Below are 23,605 nucleotides of genomic sequence, written 5' to 3'. Positions count from 1 at the left end.
TAGCTGATGACCTGTGAGCAAAAGGACCTGGGAGCAATGTTACTGATGACTTCCTCATGATCATCATGTTTTCTATAATAGATTTGTGTAGCCTTGATGAACTCTTGCACAAGAATTCTTTGAGAAATATTGCACGGTCTTATTCTTTGTTGAATCTGAATATTATGGTATTGAATAAACAAACCCAATGGATGCCCTTCAGTTGCATTTGTTTCATTCATGGATATTCTCTCAAGTCTTGACAACTTAAAAAGAGAGATTCAAGAACTACGCAATGCTAGAAAGCCAATTCATGTGGAAATTGTACAATGACAATAACAAGTATCAAATAGACTGATTGAATACATGAATATCGCGATATTGAGATCGAGTTCTTCACCATTAAGAATCCTCACACTTGCAACTGCAACTCCTTAGCAGCACGAGCCTCTGCTTCGAGTGTGGGCTGCCAAAGAATCGTACTTTCAGCCAAAAGAGAGGTCACCACATAGGGATCCATGTTTGAAGCTGGCCGACGATCCTCCAAGTATCCTGAAATTATTCAAAACCAAGTCGAAGATGGAACTCTTCTTCCAAACTTATCTGACAAGATCTCGACAAAGAAAAACTGGGCAAGGAAAAATGAGAACAAACCTTTTCCTTGTTTTTCAGTTTCACGTCCCACCCGAATGGAGCAACCACGATTCGCGACTCCCTGTTACAAAATTCTTACTGAACTTTCAGCATTAAAATTAAAGAAAAATGGAAAGTAATTAGTTTTCAGTATGTACCCAGGAAAAGGTGTTTATGTTTGCCGTCTCATGTTTTCCAGTCAACCTCCTTTCATTACCTTCTCCATATGCACTGATGTGCTCCTTGTGCCTGAGTGACAAATTGAGGATTGCCTTCTTTATTACTTCAAACCCACCTTCTTCTCTCATGCTCTTGGTGCTGCATTACCAAGCATCTAAATCAAGTCAAGCGGATGAACATATTGACAATATTAACGAAAACCATGTTTGTCGGAAAGAAGAACTATGATACAATTTTTTCAAAAGTCTTAACTCCACATGGACCTCTTACCTGTAATTTGTGTGGCATCCGGCACCATTCCAGTCACCCTAACCACATTACGAACAAATCGGTATTATTTCTGATATATCAGCACATATAAGTCAATGTATTTCCAACAAAGAATACCTCAATTGGTTTTGGATCAAGAGTAAGAACAACTCCTGCTTGCTCAGTAATTCTCTAGATAAGGCAAACAAAAATATAATCATTAAGTGAAAAAAAGGACTTAAACATCAAGAATTTTTTATCCTAGTAATCATCATATCTTATGTTCAAAAACTGAGAAAAAATTGAAACAAAAATTATCTCGAATAACTCAAGTAATGAGGATCTCATCATTTCAAACAAGTACTTCCTTTCTAAATATGTAGCAGTAACAAACTTTGGTCATTAGTTACACAGCTATGAGTAACTGATTTGTTCCTGCGATCATTGCTCAAATTTCAATTTCTAATTCAGTTAATTATGAAATCTTTCCATTTTCAAACAGGTAATAATTGCATGAATAAAATACTAATTTACAAGGAGTACAAGGATCTCTTAAGTTTCTGTATCACCAACATATGTAATAATCAAGCATTTTATAGAAAAGAGATCTCTAAGATAAATGGACAATACAAATTTCATAAAAGATTAAGGAAAACAATAAAATGTTGCTCAATCTTTCCTTCTGTTTTGAGATTGGAGACAGAAAAAAACATTACCTCGAGAAGGTATCTTGAAGCCCATATATGATCCCCTGCTTCAATTCCAACGCTGGGTCCAACTTGGTACTCCCACTGCATAAATACATCTTCCGTTATCTATCTATTGAAGTTGAGAAAGCCTCAAATATATCTGAAGAAAGAACACCATAGACCATGATACAATTTCTATGCTAACAGTGAAACATATGAAAAATATCAATTGCCATTTGAGAAATCATACATTAATATGGAACCATCTACCAAGTATATACTTAGGAAAGCAAGATATTCTTTTCATAGAATTAGTGTTTTAGTAATGTCGAAATTTTTGGATATCAGCATATGAATGAAATAAAGATCAGTAATGTACTCAAGAAACAGAAGGAAACAATACCTGGCCAGGCATAACCTCCCCATTAGTTCCGCTTATGTTGATTCCAGCATACAGACATGCCTTGTAATGAGCATCTGAGATATCACGACCGAACGTCTTATCTGCACCTACTGCACAGTAGTAAGGCCCCTGCAATATTATATTGTCTATGATTATTAACAAGTTAGAAACCAAGCAGTATAACATAGAGGATGTATCAATTTTTATCATGTTTTTATCCTCTTTTTGATTGGCAAATTAAGGAATAACTAGAATAGTTGTGATAGTGTAGCTCCTCCTTTCATTCTCATCTGCATGACATAATTCAAGTGTTTGCCAGGAAAATGAAACATAAGTTACCTGAGGGCCAGGATAGCCTCCCACAGGCCAGCCAAGAGGCCACTTCACGTTAGTTTGAAGTAAGGTGTACTCTTGCTCAATACCAAACCTAAAAGCATTGTAGACAGTATTATTACAGAAAACATCATAGTTTGGCAAATTGAAAACAAGATGGATCTATTATACAACTGCACAAGAAAAGGAAGTGGTGGTCTCAAGATAACTATGCTTTATCTTACCAAGGAACTTCGTCAATGACCTTTTGGTCACTGAATATCTGCGCAGCTCTGTGTCTCTTGTTGGTAGGGATAGGCTCTCCACTTGGGGTATATGAATCACAAATTACCTTCATAAAAAACGTGTGCCAATGCTCAAGAAGTAATTAGTGTAAGTTCAAAACCTTTTAACTTTTTGCTTCTTTGTTTGAGATTAGAAAATTTGTACCAGCAGACTATACTAACCAATATATTGTTTCCTCCTCGAAATGGATCCTTAAAAATAGCTTGAGGACTGTTGGTAAAAGTAATAGCTTAGCACAAAGGAAATTGAGAACTTTCATTTTGCAATCTTGAAAGAGACAAAACATAAAGACTAATCATAATTTATCTTACTATAGAATAACTTCACTATCTTCTCCGGGAGCTTGACCAGTGCTTGATCCATCATAGTTCCATTTTGGTAACTCAGATGGGTGTTCCACAGGCCTTGATATAGTCTGACCATGTTTAAAAACTGTTAACAAACATGAGAAGAATATTTTCTACAGGTTTCTGCTTGATTGTTCTTGTAGGAACAGTCAACAAAAAATGTGAAGAAACACATACCCTCGATTTGCTTCGAAGGTCAATACCAGTTCCTCCGATCCTAGTTGAAGTTGAGAAAGATTTTATTACATCCAATTTCCACATAATATCAGATGTCCAAAATAAGTTGTCATATATAGAATAAGTTGTGCTTTAAATTAAATTAGGCTTCAAGTTGGTGACAACTATATGGAGCTTATCCTCCATTGAACTTTAAGCAAGATTAAACTGCACGTATAATTCATACTGTTATTAATTACATTAACTATTTTTTTTTGCTAAAATAAAACTTCATGTAATAGAAAAAACAAGAAACTGAGCTAAGCATTTGCATTCTTTATTATTCTTTCAAAATGTTCTATAAGGTTTAGAAATTATGAACAGAGATACGTGTGGCATACCAGATGTATTCAGCAATGATTTTATCAGTGTAAGGTTTTGTGTCCAGATTAAGTAAGTTCTCCAACCTAGGCACAACACCATTTTCAGACTTTACAGCGAGCACTTTGAATGCAGAAATGCATCTTCTAGTTTTAGGTCTTTGAGCATTTAACAGTGTAGAATTCCACATCTTTGATGTTAGCATGGACCCTGCCTGAAATGATTTGCCTGGAAAATCCATTTTGCATTGCATGGGAGACACCATCATTTTAGCCATATTGTCTTTCTGCTACCCTCCCAGACCTTACAAGCAATCAATACAAGGGAAGAATATCAAAATTCAAAAGCCATATTTGATCAGAATATATCCTGAAGTAGTTTCCTATAGGTGTATTATGTTCATATTAGCAAAAAGAAGCCCTTGTTCTTCATCTTCTCTTAATAATTACATAAACCAGTAAATGTAAATGAAAACACACGTTTTGAAATGAAATAGCTTGATTTTCCATAGAGTAAAAGTCAAATCTTGAAACAGATATGTTTTGGATGTATTAACATAACCAAATAGAAGCATGAAATGGTCAAAGCATCAAATACTATCACTGGAATTGGATCCTCTCACAAAACATAATCCAGAAATCAAATGATTCCAGTTTCTTCAATAAGTCAAATCGGTAATTTCCTCTTTCTCTCCTTGCACTATACCCACTTGGTCAAAAAAAAAAGAGCAGATAAGACTTCGGTTACTCATAACATCTTTGTTTTTTCCCAAAAGGGATTATAAACACCAAAAAGAAATAACTGCCGAGATGTGTTTTATGACGTTCAAACTACGGAGAATGATCAAAGACCTACCTAACACCTTCTGTAATCCTAGTGTTTCAAACACAATAAATTCAGAAAGAAAAATTAATTTAGGATACAAAGTACAATAAAAAAGATAACATTGGACCACGCATGCTACTCACATGCACACAATGAGTACAACCAGTAACACAAGGAGTCAATATTAGAATGCCATAAAATTGCTAAAAGAAACAGGAAATCGTTAAGATAAACTGCATAGCTAATGAAATGGTAGCAGTAGTGAGAGGAGGCATGCTCACCAGAGAGAGAAGCAGGGCTGAGCAGTGAGCAGTCCAAGTGAGAACGACGATGGAGGGAGGAGAAGGCAATCCTTGTGCAGAAAATGAGGCAAAGTTGTTTATATTGGAAAACAATTGATTGGTTAACACTGTAGAGGATCATGGTTTGGCTTTTGCAGAGCAGATAGGGTTAGATTCTTGGGTGGTGGAGAGTTGGCCTCTGCGTTCTGGGGACAACATGAAGCCATTGGATATCTAGATAACGTAAACCACATCTTTCCTTCTCTCTGTTCTTGATCATGTTCGAGTTTAATAATTGCGGTTTGTAATTATTTATTTTTTGGCAAAAACAACTTTTAACTTACCATGTAAAATGGATTGGAAATATAATAAAACGAGAAATTGAATTAATTTTATCGTCGTTTCCATGAAGGCCTTTTATATCCGCAATGAAAGAGTTGATTCTTACTATGGCACGTTGAATGATATTTGCACGGATGAGAATAGATTATTTTCTTTTGTAAAAAGTAAAATCTGTCATCCATCGATTCCACATGGTCGCCCCACGAGAAGAGAATAGATTCTTACAATTAAAGAGTTTGTTCTAAAGTAGTATGTTTGATGAATAGATATAACCTCCGTTTATAACTGTATAATTTTTTTTTGCAACCGATCCAATCCAATCCAAATCTGTTTGCTCCACTCTGTTTCTCCGCAGTCATTTTGTTCTAGTTTTCTTTTACGAATGGACATCCAATTCATTTCGATACATTGCAAATAAGAAAACTTGGCAGTTAGGAATTTAGGATTTGTCGGAGGCAAGAGATCGATGGAGAGGAGAAAGAATCAAAACTGCATTTTTTTCCCTCGAACTCCCAACCGTCGACGCCGACCGCGGGCGGCGCCTCCTCGAGCATTGGCGACTATGCCTTCGCCGTCGATGCGAACACGGGGATCCTGTACGAGACGGCGATGGTGCTGTTGTTCCGCAGCATCAATTGGGACCCACACGTCATTTGGGCGGCGGCCTGCGTGTGCCGGCGTCTCCGGGCTGTGGCCAACCGAGGAAGGCGCCGCTCCCGGCGGCCGCCTGGGCAGGGGCTGGCACTCCCTCGCCAAGCTCTTCTTTTTCTGCTACGGGTGCGCGGCGCCCACCCGCTTCCTCCCGCTAGACCCGCCCCTCCCCCGGCCATTTCGTCGCTGTCTTGCGCTTCTCCAAGGCCTCGGGGCGGTCCTTCCAGGTGCGCCGCTGCTGGGGAGACCAGCTTTTCGTCAGTGACCGCTGCGAGCACCTGGCGGCCGGCCGCGGAGGAGAAGAGGACCTCTTACCGGGATACTTCCGGGGATTCATGAAGTCGAAGACGCGGGTGTGGCTGATAGAGAAGAAGGCAGAACTGGAGTGCCGCGTGCAGCGCTCGGGTTTGGAGCATAACGGCCGCCGGACTGGTGCCGAAGAGCGCGTCGAGGCGGCTCGGCTCTCACGAGGTCAGATTGGACTATATATTTTGTGTGCATCAACGGCCACTTCATGGTGTTTTCTGTTGGCGCTTTCGTCGACGGATGAGGAAGGGCACAACGACGGTGACGGAGCATGCAGCTTACTATAACGAAGAGCGCGATAAGGAGCAGGTGGACGACAACGACGATGACGATGGGAATGTAGCGTTTTGAGACTCGTACGTCTTCCCTGTGCTGGACTGCTAGCTGCTCTCTTTAATTCAGCAGCTCTGTTTGTCGTACAACATTCCTGTGTAAATGAGAAACTTAGTGCAGAGTAATGGCGGATTCTTACTATCTCAGAGATCGAGCTTTTAGGACATGACTTCGCTGATGCAGTGACTAAGACATTGAACAGTGCTTTCTGGTATTATGAAAAATTATAAATTTCAATGAGTTTCGTTGACTATCTTAAGTGACTGATCTAGTCCTACAAAAATTTTCTATTAATTATCAGAGTAAATCGAAAAGTACTTTTTAATATTATGAAAAAAAAGATAAATCCCAGTCAGTCGCATTGACTTAATCCCTAGGGGTGATCAGTTCGATCCCACGGAAATTTCCCATTGGCCACTAGGATAAATCGGGAAGCGCATTTTCAACCCAGATGCGTTCTTTTATCCCCATTTGGAGGAAAATTTTTACAAATACGCCGTAGTTGGGGAATTGTTCTAATAAATTTACCGTGACACTATGGCCCCGGGGACGCTTTCTGATACCATGAGATTGCAGGGTGGGTTGATAATTGTTCTAATAAATTTATTATAAGCTTTTTTAAAGTCCTAACAAATTTAGATAATTAATTTGTATAGTAATCTTCTTATAATCCCCGGCCACAAAGTTGTTCCAAGATCTAGGACTTGACCTGGTCATCAAACACAATTCGGGGGCACACTAAAGTTGTGAGACTTCATCTCACATAAGGTCTAGATAGCCAAAGGTTTACCTAAGCAATCAATCGGATCATTAGAATTACATGTCAAATAAAACAAATTAATTATTCAAGATTACATCCATAATTACTCAAGGTTCTCACATCTTCTCATCTTTAACTTCTCCTCAATCTATGGTACTCTACATCATTAGTTCATCCAGTTCCAAGTCATCCACTCGATTCAAGCCTCTTATTTTGGAGTCCATCGAGCTCCTCCCTAACTTTTATTCAACCACTCAATTTAATTAAGCCTTCTACGAAAACTCTACTAGTATTATTTTCTTTCGTATCCATATTTCATCATTTTTCGTAGAACCCTAACTTGAGTATCGGAGTAATCTACCGAAACTCTTCGGCACCATTCTTCTCTTTAAAGTGTATTTCAAGTCCTCATCGTCTCTCGCGTCTTAGCTCATCCAAGAGGTTGCACATGTCGGATTGTTTGTTGATTGGTGGCTTGATGACCATCCATGGTATTTAGTTGGAATACCAATGATTTGATTGCTTAAGATATCAAAATCATTTTAAGGATCAGTAGTTGATTGAGAGGTATGTTGATATTTAATTTTTTTTATTTATCACTCATGAATATGCAAATTAGATTTATTAATTTTTATAATAGATGTATCTCTAATTCCATCTTTTTAAGAATATTGTAGATAATGATATATCCTATATATCATCATGGATATATATCTAAACTAACATTTAAGTATGTCAAATAATTATCTAGCTAGTTAATATTTTTTTATTATAGTGTTCAATTTATTTTAAATTCAAATTGTTAGTTTTAATTATAATGATGTAATTTTTATTTTATTAATAACCTATCTTAATATATTTTAAGATTCGATACTACTAGTTAGTTTTTGAATAGAAGTTGATGTGTTAGTTAGAAGGTTTTATTATCATTGGTAATGTATTTGGATTTATTAAATTCATATATTGGTAGTTGAATTTGAGATATTCATCTTAGTTGGATCTTTGTTGTATTGGATTTGATATGTTGGGATTAAAATTGAAAACCTATTGGATTGGTTTTGAGTGTATCAGTTTTAGCGTATGTTATTTTATTTGTGTATATATGGATTTGTGAATGAGTTATGGATGTATGGTTGTTGATGTGTGAGTTGTGGATTTGATACAATTGTATCGTTTGTGTTTGTGTTAATTGGATTGTGATGTGAATATATTGATTGAATATGTTGTATTGTGAATATGAATGTACGTACTGTAAAAATCATCATTTGTGATAGTATGTTATTTGATTATGTAAATTAATGTAAACAAGAAAAATGTGAAAATGGAGAGGTTCTATCAAAATTTTCAAATCGCTAATATTAGTAATGGAATTAAAATATCATCGCTAATATTAGAGACGGAATTAAACTTCTGTCTCTAGATTTGAAACAGAACAGTATATTTCATTTACGATATCAATGACGGAAGTTTAATGTCATCGCTAAGATTAACGACAGATGCTTAAGTCCATCGATATTGTTAGACCCTTGTGAGCTAAAAGGGAAGGTTGAATAGCTCAACTCGCTTAGATTGGATCTATGTCGATGAAAGTTTCTTGCCACCCAGCCACTCAAAAGAGCACAATGCTTACTCGAACGATTTACTTGGTATCTGCCTCCTTAAGACGACTAATCCAAAGATTCACACTCAGTTCACACTTCCACTATATCTTCTCCTTCTCGAACAAAACCTGAATGTGGAGAAACCCTCCTACAGCAGAATTACAGTTATTCAAGAACAAACAAAATTCACAAAGAAGAAGAAGAGAGGTTTTACAATAATCTTGATGGCTTTGCTTCTTTTTCTTCTAGGAATTGCTCCAAGTTGTGTAGTTGAACACCAGATGGTTTCTTCAGCACTATAGCAAGAGAACTTGGAGCAAAATGGCATGAACAATGTTCATCAACGACTAACTCTCATCATTTAAACAGGTTCAGCTTCTCTTGAGATCAGTCGATTGATTTTCTCATATCAATCGACTGCTTTGGTAACGACAGATAACAATCTCTAAACCTTCTGAAATCATGTCTGATTTTGTCAAATTTCAAATGTCAGTTGACTGTTATGGATGAATCGAGTCACCAGTCGAATCGATTCTATTTTGTTTGCTTCCGAAACAAAATCAGTTGACTGATGTAAAGAATCAATCGAGTCGATTCATAATCAGTCGACTGATGTGAATAATCAGTCGAGTCGATTCTATTCTATTGCTTCCGAAATAGAATCAGTCGAGTCGATTCATAATCAGTCGACTGATGTGAATAATCAGTCGAATCGATTCTATTCTGTTGTTTCCGAAATAGAATCAGTCGACTGATGTAAAGAATCAGTCGAGTCGATTCATAATCAGTCGATTGGTGTGAAGAATTAGTCGAGTCGATTCCATTCTGTTTGCTTCCGAAACAATATTAGTCGACTAATGTGAAGAATTTGTCGAGTCAATTCTATTCTGTTTGTTTCTAAAATAGAATCAATCGACTGATGGGATTAATCAATCAAGTCGATTCTAAAATTCATTCGACTGACATGATTATCAGTCGATTGAAATTTCGAATCTGGTTAAAAAATTTAGTATCAGTCGACTAATACTAATATCAATCGACTAATAGAGCTTTCTTATATACTTAATGTATAAGTGAGATTTTTAATTTTATAGTGTGCTCTAAGCTTTACTGATGTCAATCATTAAAATTATAACTCATGAACATGATTGCATCAACACATATAAATAACATGACAGAACAATAATTCTACTTGAAACATTGTTATATTAAAATAATCTTTATTAATTTATCAAATTTGTTCAACTACATCAAAATTACTTTATGTGATAATATTGTCTTTGTAAAGTAATTTTGACAATGATGTTAATTAAATTTAAATAATTTTAATCAACTTAATAGAGAATATATAAATATAATAATTTTAATTAATTTAGGTCGATTTATTTTAACATCTCGTAGCAGCTATGATTGTAATTGTTGCATTTTACAGCAACTAATAGCTACTATAATGACATTAAAATAGTATATTTTTGAAATAAAAAATATGCAGAGTGTTGTTTTGATGTTAAAAAAAAACAAAAGGCGTGAGCTCTTTTTTTTATCCAAATATATTATGGTGGGTAATTTAATTAAAATTCCTTTAAAATATATTTGAAAAAAGTAATATTAATTTGGACAAAGAATACTGATATTTTTTTATTTTATTGACCATTTAAAAAACCATTAAAATTTTAAAAACTAATTAAAAATTACCAGCCACTTAATTTTTGAACTTTTTTCAAAATATCATTATTAATTTATATTAGTATTAATTTACTTGCATATTCATATTATTTAATCCATAAATAAATTGCTAAATATTAAAATTTATTAGTAATCCATTAATATTCATCTAGTGTAAATGTGTAATGAAGATTTAATTTTGATTGTGAGTTGACTGGGTGCGGAATCGAGTTTGGCTAGCATGTAAAGATAAAATTGACGTAGGATTGATATTTTATTAACCTATTTTAAGTTGAATTCAAATAGATTAAACCGTGTAGGCCTCTGACTCGTGTGGGTTGACTTGCGACGGACTTGAATTGGTCCGTGAATTGAGAAAGTTTATTTATTTATTTTAAATTTTAAAATTAAAATAGAAAATTTAATAAATTAGTGGGTTTGATCCGTCTAAATTACAATTCAAGTTTAATAATTTCAACTTCAACAATTTAAACGGTAATCCAAACTTAAAATTTTTAATATTTTTAATTTTTTTTTATTTTTGATAGATCTTGAGTTGGGTTGAATTGATCCGCCTAACCCGTAATCTATTTTGAGTTGGGTTGAATTAGAGATTTTTCAATCTGTCAAATTAATGAGTCGAATTATCTCACTCTACTATATCATAAATTTTTAATGAAGTGATCCATTCTACCATAGATATCTGTTTGACAGCTGACAGAATTTATCCACTTCATTCATTTTTTATTCAATTTATTTATTTATTTTTCCTGTGTGCTTAAGAAAGTGCTAGCTACTAGTTATCCCCTGATAGAATTTGACCTTATTCTTCCAAAGTCAACACATGCAGCATGGAGCTAGCAAGCTAGGAAGATAAGATCTAGCATGCAATTAATGGTAGATCCATTAATTTAGATTAATTCTGACAGATTAATTCGTTCTATTAAATAATTTAAATAAATTAAGTTAAAATTTTATCAATTTATTTTAGATAGATTTAGATAAATTGATCTGTCTAAGTCCACGATCCGTATGGATCGGCCCATGATTCGTGTGGGTCCGTCCGCGATCCAGATGGGTTGGTCAGCGAGTTGAGAACATTTATTTTTTTCTTTAAAATTTAAAATTAAAGAAGAAAAATTCAATGAATTAGTAGGCTTGATCCGTCTAAACCACAATCTAAACTTAAAATTTTCAATTTGACATGTTTAAACTACAATTCAAATTTAAAATTTTTAAAATTTTTTATTTTTTGACAGACTCGTGGATTGACCTGTCTAACCCGCAATCCGCCTTAAGTTGAGTTAGGTTGAAAATTTTCCAACCCACTAAGTTAGTGGATCGGCTTGTCCTGTCCCACCATATAACGGATTTCTGATCAATTGAATCTGTCTAAATTGTATAACGGTTTGTGTGTGTGTTTGTGTTTTTTTTTAATTTTTCAATTGAATCTGTCTAAATTGTATCAAATGTTTTTAAATATTGTAATCCCATTGAAATTTGGTTTTTAATTCTCGGCTTGATTTGTTGTTTCTGATTCAATAATTACACTGATTCATTAAGCTTGCATCACATACACTGGTTATAAAACTCGGACCTGGAAAAATTGAAAGCTTTGGTCCAGTACGATTGTAACCGGATCAGATGTGCCACTAACCCGGTAAAGTCTAAATAAATCAACTGATTTTGCTGTAGATTCCGAGAGAAATTCCTATATTTTAAGAAAAAAATCAAAATGGCCTCTCATTTTTTTAAAAAATTATTAAAGGATGTTTAATTTTAATTTTTTTTTATCAAAAATGATATTTCACTCCATTAGCATGTACAATTATTTAATTGTACTTTAGTATATTCTTCATATTTATATTTCTCATCTAAATTGTAATCATAATTAACTTATTATATTATATGTATAAGTTACAATTTCATAATTACTACAATAAGCATGTCTAATATATATTGTAATAGTTACGATTTTTATTTTAATTATTATTTTCATCTAAATTTAAGGATGTATTATAGTAGTTATAAAATCGTAGCTATTATATATATTATAAAAAATTGGATCAATCTAACTTCACACAACTTTTCTAATTTAAAAATTATATATCTATCGTGCAACATGCCCAAATTTTTTATTTATTATAACATAATTAATAAATTATATTGTCAATTTGTTTGGAGGCTTTAATCAGCCAACAGTCAGTCGAGTTCATCGTAGTTTAGTTTGGCCTAAGTTAGATCGAATGCAATGAGTTGATCGACAAGTAATTATAAGAATTCAATTTTATATAACAAATGCTGATTATATACTTTTCCACAGAGTTCTAAAAGCAAACCAGACAACAGAATTCTAACAACAACCCAATGGCAAAACCAATGCCAGTAGTTTTAATCAGTGTTTCTCAATGGTAATAGTAAACTTCAAACTAAGATTACTAATTAAAAGATGATCGACGGCACAGCAACAACATGAAAAGGGTAACCGATTGGAGCCGGAAACCATCTGGCGTAATTAGGTGTCGTCGGCAGCTGAACAAGAACACCACCACCATCGCCGTAGCCGAAGGGCTGAGACGGGAAAGGACAAGGTGAGTGCATTATCGGCAGTGGCACCGTAATACTACTCCTGGGTGAAGCCAGTGGGAGCCGGAGAGGATCGAAAGAATTAGATGGAGACTTAATCTCCTGGCAAGCACTCTCCAAGCCGTAAAGAATCATAGAGACTTGATCGTAGTCGATCTCCCACCTCCTATGCAGCTCATGGAAAATTAGTCCAGTTACCAAACTATCGAATCCTGCTTGGTGAGCGACGCCGTCTGCCTCCACGTTCAATAGATTTGCAAGCTTCATCAGCCCGAGCTCGCCGCCGAGGAGTCCATGGCAGAACCGCGCCATGTACTTGAGATCAAAGAGTCTTCCGCCGAAAATGTTCCGTGCCTCCGTTATAAACTCTCCCAGCGTATCCGGCAGCGGCTTTCCGCCGGATAAAATCTTCAACAGGTACGCGACATCATACAGGCCATGGAATGTGACATACTCACCGCCCTGGCCGAATACTTTCTCCCGGAGCAGAGTGGCGCAGCGCTCTATAGAAACGCCTTCCTGTCGGTTTCTTTGGAGATCGATGCCGCTTTTACGAAGGGGTGTCCGCAAAGAAGGATCATCCTCTGGGTCATAGTCGGAGAAGTTAATTTGCCATGATACATGGGGCATAGGCTGGCTGCCGTGGTCATCAAAAAGAGCAAAGCCAAGCTGGATGACATAGAGATTATCAACGTTGTACTTGACGTCACGGTATCTTTCCTGTTCGGTGAAGTAGCGAGGGGTGCAGTGGATGAAACCAGAAAACTCAATATCGAGGGCGACGATTGGGAAGGAGGGGCGAATGACGGCGATCAACTCCAGTTGCTCTTCGAGGTTATGCTCCCATACGTCTATGCTTCCCATTGCAACAGCCGTCTCTGTTAATTTGGAAAGAGGCGAAGGCGGAAGGCGAAAGCGAAGAATGAAGAATGAAGAATGAGGAATGAATTGGGGGTTAGGACTTTATTTATAAGCGGAGACTTTTTCCTAACGACAAATCCGATTTCTTCGTTATTCCTTTTCTGTTAAATTACGATTTTACTGATTTAGCGTAGAATAAGATTTTATTTTAGATTTGATTGATGAGTTATATGATTAATATTTGATAGATTAATTATATTATTCATATTTGATTGATTAACAAGATTAAGATTTGATTGATTATAATTCAAAATTTCTTTCCATCTTTAGATTTTCATCATTTTTGGAAAGAATAACTATATATATAATTCAGTTTCAGAATTAGGGTTGCCTCTGTAATTTTAAACTGATAGACTACCGTCAAATTAAATTGATTATATATATATATATGATTGATTTATATAGTATATCAAAAATTGTTAAAATGGAAGTAGAATTTTTAAGGTCATATATAGTATATCAAAAATAAACTATTAAATTGTAGCCCGGCCGACTTAAGTTATAGGACCTCAAAACAAAATAGTTTTTTCTATATATTATATATACATTATATTTATTAAATAAAATATAATTATTAATTTATTTTAAAAATATAAAAAGTTGATTTTTATTAAATCTTAAACTATTTTTAATTGGTCATTTATTACAATAATTATCTTTGATTATTTTTATATTTGAAAAATAATACTTATTGATTTTTATATTTTATTTCTATAATTAATTAAATTATAATTAACGGTACAAAAAGAGAAAAAACATTCTTGTTATTTATGCTTTTTATGTGTTTTTTCTCTTAGCTCATTTTTTTTCTTCTCTCATTCGCTCATTCATCTTTGATGCTCAACCTATATATTTTGAATTTTAACCTAGAGGGCTCCAAAATAAAAAAGTAAACTCATTGGTTTTTATTTATTTTAATAAATTTACATTCATTTTCCTTATATATTTTTTATATATTCATCATTTAATTATTTACTAATTATTCTTATTATATATATATATACACACACCCTCTCACATTTCTGAGGAAAAAAAAATCAAAGAGTCCTATAACTCAAAAGACGAGAAAGAAGACATTCTATAACTCAAAATCAAAGAGTAAGAGAGAAGAGAAAGTTTAGTTGTGTGTTGATCGTCGTCTTCGAAAGAACTCTAAACTTGATAATGGATGGAAACTCTAATGGCTCCTTGAAAATGACTCTCCAAGAGTTCCTTGTCACAAAGAAACCCCTCTTAGAGAAAGGTTGAACCTCTAAATCTCAGATGACCCATCGATCCGTTAGGCGTTCGGTCCACTAACTCGCCTAGACTTCTTACATGATGCTTTGATCTGTTAAGTTTTCCTGTCCAATCCACCTGACTAGGATTTCCTTACTTGGTCCTATAGACTAGGACTTCCTTGCCCAACCTCAACTAGAACATTCCCTGTGCTACTTGCACACTCAACTCAGTTTGTTAGTTCATAACATAACCTTAACTTGAACTCTTTGTCATAATCAAAATATTGATTCGATTATCTGTGCTCCTTGCATCAACAATTACTACTTATGATTATTGTAGCAAATCACTATAGCACAACTACTATAGTACTGTAGCAATACTATAGCAGTACAATAGCAATCATATTTTTTTTTTTTTGAGATTTTGAGAGTTTTTTGCATCCATTAGTCGATTGATACACCCTATCAATTAAATAATGCTCTTATTTCAGTTTTACCAAAGTCAAATTCTCATCTTGTCTGATATCCAGTTGACCTCAACTTATTGAGATTTCCTTTGTCTGACATCTGATCAACCTTAACTTGTCAAAATTTTCTGTTGCCTAGCATCCTCAACCTTGACTTGTCGGGATTTCATTATTGTTTGACATTCGGTCAACCTTAATCTATTTTCTTGTTGTCTGACATCCGATCAACCTTAACTTGTCGAGACATCCTTATTGCCTGGCATCCAATCAACCTTAACCTGCTAGGACTTCCGTCATCACCAAGTGTCCGATCGTCCATGCCCCACTTGAACTTCACTTCTCGTGTCAAGTGTCCGATCCTCCATAACTCATTTAGACTTTCCTTCTCATACCAACTCTCTATTGGATTTCCAACCGTCAAGCATCCGATCACCCATGACCCACTTGGACTTTTCATATCTTATCAAGTATTGGTTCAACCTTGACCTACTTGACTCTTCGTTCAACCAACTTAACATATTGACCAAACATCAAAATCCCAACTTGAATCAACTCGGGCTTGTTCAACCTTGACCAGAGATCGATTGGACCAACATAATCAAGAAACACGTCATGTTTACTACCTCTGTATAGAAGTTCTTTGCAAATCTTACGTTCAATCTGAGACATCGAGCCTTCTCAATTATTACTCCGTTCATCCTTTCTGGTATACCATTTACTATGATGTCATGCGAATTGTGAAGTGCCTTTTGATCTCATATTGCTCATAAAATTCTTAGAACTTTGAATTTTTGTACTTAGTACCATTATTTGATCTAAGACCTTTGATTTTTCTTCCGGTCTAATTCTCTATTCCAGTTTTCTACATCTTGAACTTTGAAGAAGTTTCTGATTTGTGACGCATGAAGTGCACCTACACCTTTCATGAGTAATCATCTATGAAACTCACAAAATACATATATATGTCCTCCACGTGATGCTACAATGGTCAATCCCTAAAAATCTATATGAACATAATCTAGAATTTCCTCTGTCATGTGTGTGGTTGTCTTGAACTGCACTCTGTTATACAATACTTGCATAAATCGAGTTTGCACGTCTTGACGCCCTTCCATAAATTTCTTTTATAAAGTTCCAACATTCCACACTCGCCCATATGACCCAACCACATATGCCACAAGACTGTCTTGTCTGATTCAGATTCTACAACGCAACTCCATCTACAGCTATGCTTTTTAGCAATTTATAAATATTCTCTGTTAGTTTCTGTCCTTTCATCACCATCACAGCACTTTTATTGACTTTCATTAATCCGCTTGCTAATTTGTTACAACAACCGCTAAAATTCAGTGTGCCTAATGAAACCATATTCTTCCTCAGATTTGGTACATATCTGACATCACACAATGTTCTGACCATACTATCAAACATCTTGATTTTGGCATTCCCTATTCCAATGACCTTATAGGATGCATCATTACTCATCATAACAAAATTGAATGTAGGTGTCAAACTAATCCTTGTTAGGCTCATGTGATAAGAACATGCTGGATCCAGAATCCAAGAATCTATCAATCACACTGAAATAGATGAAACAGAGAGCATATCTCCAACGCCGTTATTTGAATTTTCTTCTTCCACTATATCTGCAAACTTTGATGACCCATCTGTATTCTCTGGACAATCTCGCTTGATATGACTCTCTACTTCGCACTTGTAGCACGTGAACTTCTTCTTCTTCTTTGATTTAGATCAGACCGTATTATTGTTTCTCGACCCATATTGAGTCTTGCTCTGCCACGTTCCTAGTTATCTCTCACCATGAGTCCTTAATTTGGAGATGTCTCATCACTAGCTTTCTTTTGCTGATGAAATCCCAACAAAACACTTGTGACCTCCTCCAACTTGAGAGTTTCCTTTTCCCACATCAAAGTCATAATCAAATTCTCGTATGTAGGAGATGACAATAGAGAATTCAATAACATCAACGTCTTGTCTTCATCTTCAATCTTCACATCAATCCGTTTCAGATCGCTTAAAATCTGATTGAAAATGTTGAAATGATGACTTAGATCTATGCCCTCTGACATCTTAAGCCCAAACAATTTTTGAGTAAAATAGAGATTGTTTGTGTTGGTGCAGTTTGCACTAACGGTCAAACTTAAGTTTTGATGAATGACAAATAAGTTAAAGTTAGGTTTGTTGTAGTTTTAACCTCTTTACTAAGTGTGCAGGGTCGAAAGACTTAGAACCAGACACCAGGCTGAAGTCCAGGGTGGTTGAGCCCTGGCAGGAAGTCCAGTTGGGTCCGCGGAGCCTGACAACTGGCCGAAGACCAAGTTGGTTGAGACTTGGCAGAAAGACCAGGGTGGTTGAGCCTTGGCAGGAAGTCCTGGTGGGTTAAGAAGTCAAGTAGAGCTGCACGAGGTAAGTGAGGTAAGTCACTAGAGGAGCGAACCAGTGAGGACGAGTCCAATTTTGGACTTTAGGCGCGGTCCAACTTAGACCCACTGGGGTGATCTAAGTTGTGTCCTGGTTAGATCCTGGTTTGGATTGACAGGATCTAATTAAATTATAATATTTTATATTTTAATATATGTTATTTTATAGAGTTTATTTGATATATGGACTAAATTAATTTTACAAATAAACTCAATAAAATTAATATAATCTTAATTATTACTCATTTTGTAAATCTGAAATTAAGAAGGATAAAATTAAAGAGCACAAATATTTATTTTATTTATTATTATCCATTTTATTAAATGATAAAAAGTATTCATATAAAAATAATATATATATATATATTATTTAAATTATCTTTTAATCCTGGATAAGATAAACTGCAATGCGTAGATCAAGTTTTGCGTTTATTTTAAAACATTTGCAGATCTGGATAAACTCAATAGTTTCTATATAAAGCCTTGGTCAGTGCATGAATCAGACAACTTCGACCAACGTCATTCTTTTGCGGCGACCCGAGCTTCGACACGACCACGTCCAACTTCTGCCGGAAGATCACCCCCAACATCCGAGCGTGTCCAGAATTTTCAATTTTGGGGTAACAGAGTTTTTTTTTAAATTTATTTTCAGCATTTATTTAAAAATCAAAAGTGTGGGGTTGTCACACTCTTGATTATTGTATTCGTCTACTCTACCAGAGTTTTTGTCTGGTAGAGAGATTTAGTGGATTAGTTTAATGGATCCATTCATGAGTGTTTGCCTTTGTTTAACGCTGGCTGGCAACCTAACACAACCCTCCTCCTTTATCCGGGCTTGGGACCGGCAATGATAAGGTAAACTTATCACAGGCGGGATTAGCCGACCCCACTTAGTGGGATAAGGCTTGGTTGTTGTTGTAGAGAGATTTAGTGGATTGCCCACAGGAAAGGTCTAAGGGACCTGGGCCTTCGAGTAGGAGTCGTCGACGGCTCCGAACGAAGTAAAAAACTACTTGTGTCTTTCGTACGCATTTTCTTTTATCGTTTCGTATTTCTTATTTTCTGCTGCACGCTTTTCAAAGCTTAAATTGTCGAACTCTGGTTTTAAACGAATAAATTTTTAAAAAGCACGTGATTCACCCCCTCTCACGTGCACTCGATCCTACAGTTTGTCATTGACTTGGATATGTATCGACTTTTCAATTTCTCCCAAACTGCCACTAGTGATTCCTCATCCATAACGTGATATATCACGTCATCCATTAGACAAAGTTGATCATTACCAACACCACCTTCACTTGTAATTCCTCCCAATCTATCTTCTCCATACCATTTGATATTTTTTTCACCTACAACCTTCCCTATAGTTGTTGCACCAGCAAATCTTTAACCTTCCTCTGCCATAATACGAAATTTTCAATTCCATCGAACTTTACCGTATCAAATTTCATTGAATATACCCAGACATGATAACTAGAGCTATGATATCAATTGTTGAGATCGCGCCGCAACATCATGAAGAAATCGCAAAAGAGAAAATGAGAAAAATAAGAGAAGAGGGAGCACAAGGATTTAACATGGTTCAATGATATGCCTACGCCACAAAACGATCAAGAATTCTTTCATTAGAATTAGGTTTAGAGTTACAATGATTATATTTATATAGCTCAACTCATATATAGTATTTTGGACCAAAAATAAGTCTAGCCAAAAATCCTGAATTACCCGGAGCCTCTAGCACGGGGCACGCCCGTGCCCTTGAGCTTGAACGCCTCGTGCCATGCACGGGCGTGCTCATGCCCTCATACCCAGACATGGCCACGTCATCTCCGATGGCACAACCAAGTCGTGTTCAATGGTACAACCATGCTCGATGGCACAACCGTGCGATGATATTTTTTAGCGCAGCATCCCGTCCCTTAGAAGCTAACATGCCCCCGACGGTGCTTCAGCTCAGCACGTTTGGCGTCTATTACAACTATCTTAAATAAGTTGACTTTCACGATTACGAATTTAAGTATATAACCAATGTATCCATATCTTGGTTCGGGCCACGACGGGCACGCCCAATCTTGACATATTATTTCAGAATCCAACTACTAGTTAAATAGATAATCCTCCGTAAATCTTTAACCATACAGTACAATTTACTAATTAATTAATATGAGAGAATTAAGTTAAAATAAAAAGGTTATAAAATAATAGATCTTACAAATCATGTCAATTACTGACCCATCATGTCATCATTCTTTAATTTGATGATAACTTCTCCATATTCAATATATGATATTTGGAACTCATCCTAAGATTCATTGCAATTGATGATTTAATGAAGCACCAATGCATAGTATACATATAAAATTGCAAAGTCATAATAATATGGAAAGAAATATACTTATAGGCATGGTTTAATTCGGGTAGTAAGTGCTCGCAGAACAGAATATAAGGCTTCTATTGCAAATTGTGTATTTCGAGTTCCATGTTATATGGCTTTGTAATTAGACTAAACATGTCCATGTGAAGTTGAATTGATTATCACGGAACAGATTATTATGGAACAGGTTTATTAAAGTGGACAAAGATCGAATTTTGACACAATTGTAATAATATCCTCTTTGTAATGATCAACTGTAACATCCCAATATACCTCCTCAAAGATAGTCATGAAACCGTTAAAATGACAAATTTTATTTTTTACTATTAGGACTAAACATTCGATAAGAACCAAAAGAACCAAATAAAAAAAAATTAAACAAATCAAATTTTTTTCTTAAACCAATGGAACAAATAAACACTTATTCAATTTAATAAAAATTTAAAAAATCTTATTTTTTTACTTTTTTAAAGTATTTAATAATAAATAATTAATTTAATCGTTTTTTAAATTTTAAAATAAAAAACGAATCGATTTAACTGAAATAATTAATATTTTACTTCTTCATATTCTAAATATGGGGAAAAAATTTAAAAAAAAACGTAAACTTATTAAGTTGTTCTTCATATTCAAAATATGAAAAAAATTTAAAAAAAAACATAAACTTATTAAGTTGTTTACTTATCCAAATACGAGTCTGGAACATTAAAATGAGTCAACGGGTAATTAACCCGTTGACCCAATTACAATTTCGGACCGGATAGATTACGATCTGGACAATCTGTAATCTACAAACAGAACCATTGGTTATTGCAAATGTTTTATAGTGGTTCATTTGCTGCCATTTCTTACTTCTAGGAATTTCAAACCATCTCATTAATTTCCAACAAGTGTCAATTCCGAATAGTTCACCTAAAGAAAAAGGAAGCTCAAGCGTAGAACCAAAATATTGATTTGCTTCTTCAAGTTGATAAAAGAGTAGGATGCAAAATCTTTATCCCTGATCATCTACTTTAATTAATAGCATTAGATCATAGTCTAGTATTTGTACATCCCTAACATTGTCATGTGCTGCATTGCCAAAAAAAGCCCCCAAAATGCAGATTCCATAACTGTCTTCCTCAAACAGCAAACTGCAATATTGCATGGAGATGGGATTACTTCTTGCCAAGAAACACGCTGGTGAGGACATTCTTCGATCGTAAGGAGATCTCCAACACTTCCAGAGCCTGCCACTCCAAATCACGTATATATAGCATGTGTGATTATTTTCTTCCCCAAGAAATAAAGATTGATTTACAAGCATAAACAACATTACCTCGTCGAAGCCTAATGTCACATTCCTCTCGACAAGTGCGTTCAAATTCTTGACGTTAAACTTACTTAGAAGGGTAATGCTAGAGATACTGGACATGGGCGTCACAGTCAGATCGTCCATGATGGTATACGTCACAACGCCCTTCACAAATCCTGCATTTGGCTCCACAGAGTTCTCCCTCTCATCACCTTCCACATATGTCATTTGTTTAGTCATCCTATAAGTCTTGCAGCTGGGGCAGAGCACTCCATTCACTTTGGAAACGTACGCATGGCAGCTAGCGTAAATGCACTGGAAGTAAACGTTCTTAGAGGAGGAGGAGGAGGAGGAGGGTCCCGGAAGGAGCAGGAAGGGAGAGATGGAGCGAATTGGATTGAGGAGGGTGGATTTTCCTTCGCTGGTTTGAAGGTATGAGTCGTCGAGTTCCTGGATGCTTTTGTACAGATTGTGAATGGAGCCTTCCATGCGGTCCTTGGAGAGGAGCTTCACGACGGAACCAAGAGGCAACGAGAGGAGGCTGAATAGGAAGTCCACTACCTCCTTGCCAGCTTCCGCAAACAGGACTTTTTGTGCGGTCGTGTCGATGAGGAGCTTTAGGCTGAGCTCTTTCGCTAGTGTTTTCGCATTGGTGCTGGCCATTATCACTCGTGCTTAGAACGACGGAGATGAGAGCATTTTATAGTGGAGTCGTGGAGTCTTCGCTTAAGGACGAAGCCAAGAGGAACGACAAGAGGCTGAATAGGAAGTCCACTAACTCCTTGCCAGCTCCATAAAGAGGACTTTTTGCGCTGTCGTGTCGATGAGGAGCTTTACGTTGAGCTTGATCGCTACTGTTTAGCATTGGTGCTGGCCATTAATATCCCTCGTGCTTAGAACAATGGAGTTCGCTTAGCGACGAAGCCAAGAGGCAACGAGAGGAGGCTGAATATAGTTGCCATTGCGGTCGTGTCGATGAGGAGCTTTAGGCTGAGCTTGCTCGCCACTGTTTAGCATTGGTGCTGGCCATTATCATGATGAAAGCATTCTACAAAACGGAATTCGTTTATTCGCGAGAATGAGTCATCAAGTCAAACTCTAGGGGTACGTGGCGTGTGCATTTGGACACCGGGGCAGGGATATTTGATGGTTTGGCGGGGCAATCTCTCTCTAATTAAAAAGCAAATCTGATTCAGTATCAGTAGAGCAGTGGGCCGCAGTGTGGCATTGCTTAATCAGTTAATGTGATATGTCTAGAGAACTGACTTGACTTGTCATGGTAGAGATCTATAAGCCATTTCGCTGACATCCTCGATGCTTTTTGTATAACTTGCCGATGGACCTGATTGAGCTTGACAACAGCGGGCCCACCGGCAGGGAAAGAAGGCTAAGACCATCTCCAACCCATATCTCCAAATTTGGTGTCATTTTTACACTAAAATGATGCAATTTTAACACCAAACACTATTTCAATTCCAACCCACTCATATCCATTTTACACCAAAAAAGAATATTCTTTAAAATATTCTATTTATTTTTATTCATTTATTCATAATTTAATTATCGATATATATTTTAATTTAATAATTAATTTATGATAATTATTATATTTAAAATTAATATTTTATTTATATTTAATTTATATGGTGTTATATACATTTAATTTATATTTATAATAAATAATTAATAATATATTTATAATAAATAATTAATAATTAAAATAATAATTATAAATTTATTTTTATTTATGATATTTAATAATATATATTATATTTATTTTTAAATACAATAATATATATTATTTTATATTTTTATTTAATTATATAACAAAAAATAAATAAAAAAATGACATCACCAAATTTGGTGATGCTACAGTGCATCACCAAATTTGGTGATGTACTGT

The 23,605-nt window shown here is 35.5% G+C and overlaps 3 protein-coding genes and 1 pseudogene across 3 annotated transcripts; 1 reads left to right on the top strand and 3 right to left on the bottom strand.

Annotated features, from left to right (window-relative positions):
• Window positions 1-259: 259 nt before the first annotated feature.
• LOC141842753 (glutamine synthetase leaf isozyme, chloroplastic-like) lies at window positions 260-4,806 on the bottom strand. The gene is made up of 14 exons (XM_074730767.1): window positions 4,742-4,806; window positions 3,656-3,938; window positions 3,276-3,315; window positions 3,063-3,166; window positions 2,913-2,961; window positions 2,691-2,797; window positions 2,473-2,560; window positions 2,134-2,262; window positions 1,758-1,832; window positions 1,180-1,233; window positions 1,063-1,100; window positions 771-930; window positions 634-694; window positions 260-531 (listed from the first exon to the last, which is right to left on the bottom strand). The coding sequence occupies exons 2-14, from the start codon at window positions 3,910-3,912 to the stop codon at window positions 392-394; spliced, it is 1,302 nt and encodes a 433-aa protein (XP_074586868.1). The 5' UTR covers window positions 3,913-3,938; window positions 4,742-4,806; the 3' UTR covers window positions 260-391.
• Window positions 4,791-6,391, top strand: LOC141843458 (EID1-like F-box protein 3; annotated as a pseudogene).
• Window positions 6,392-12,841: 6,450 nt separating this feature from the next.
• Window positions 12,842-13,849, bottom strand: LOC141843456 (putative CCR4-associated factor 1 homolog 11). The gene has a single exon (XM_074731514.1). The coding sequence runs from the start codon at window positions 13,847-13,849 to the stop codon at window positions 12,842-12,844; it is 1,008 nt and encodes a 335-aa protein (XP_074587615.1).
• Window positions 13,850-21,453: 7,604 nt separating this feature from the next.
• LOC141842688 (uncharacterized) lies at window positions 21,454-22,365 on the bottom strand. The gene is made up of 2 exons (XM_074730723.1): window positions 21,727-22,365; window positions 21,454-21,637 (listed from the first exon to the last, which is right to left on the bottom strand). Exons 1-2 carry the CDS (start codon window positions 22,363-22,365, stop codon window positions 21,566-21,568), a joined length of 711 nt encoding a protein of 236 aa, XP_074586824.1. The 3' UTR covers window positions 21,454-21,565.
• Window positions 22,366-23,605: the final 1,240 nt, after the last annotated feature.

The sequence above is a fragment of the Curcuma longa genome, chromosome 12 (genome assembly GCF_044706935.1).
Source record: "Curcuma longa cultivar G26 ecotype Majalengka, Jawa Barat chromosome 12, ITB_CL_G26_1.1, whole genome shotgun sequence".
In the NCBI taxonomy this organism is placed as follows: Eukaryota; Viridiplantae; Streptophyta; class Magnoliopsida; order Zingiberales; family Zingiberaceae; genus Curcuma; species Curcuma longa.
This window is presented reverse-complemented; position numbering and strand designations above follow the sequence as displayed.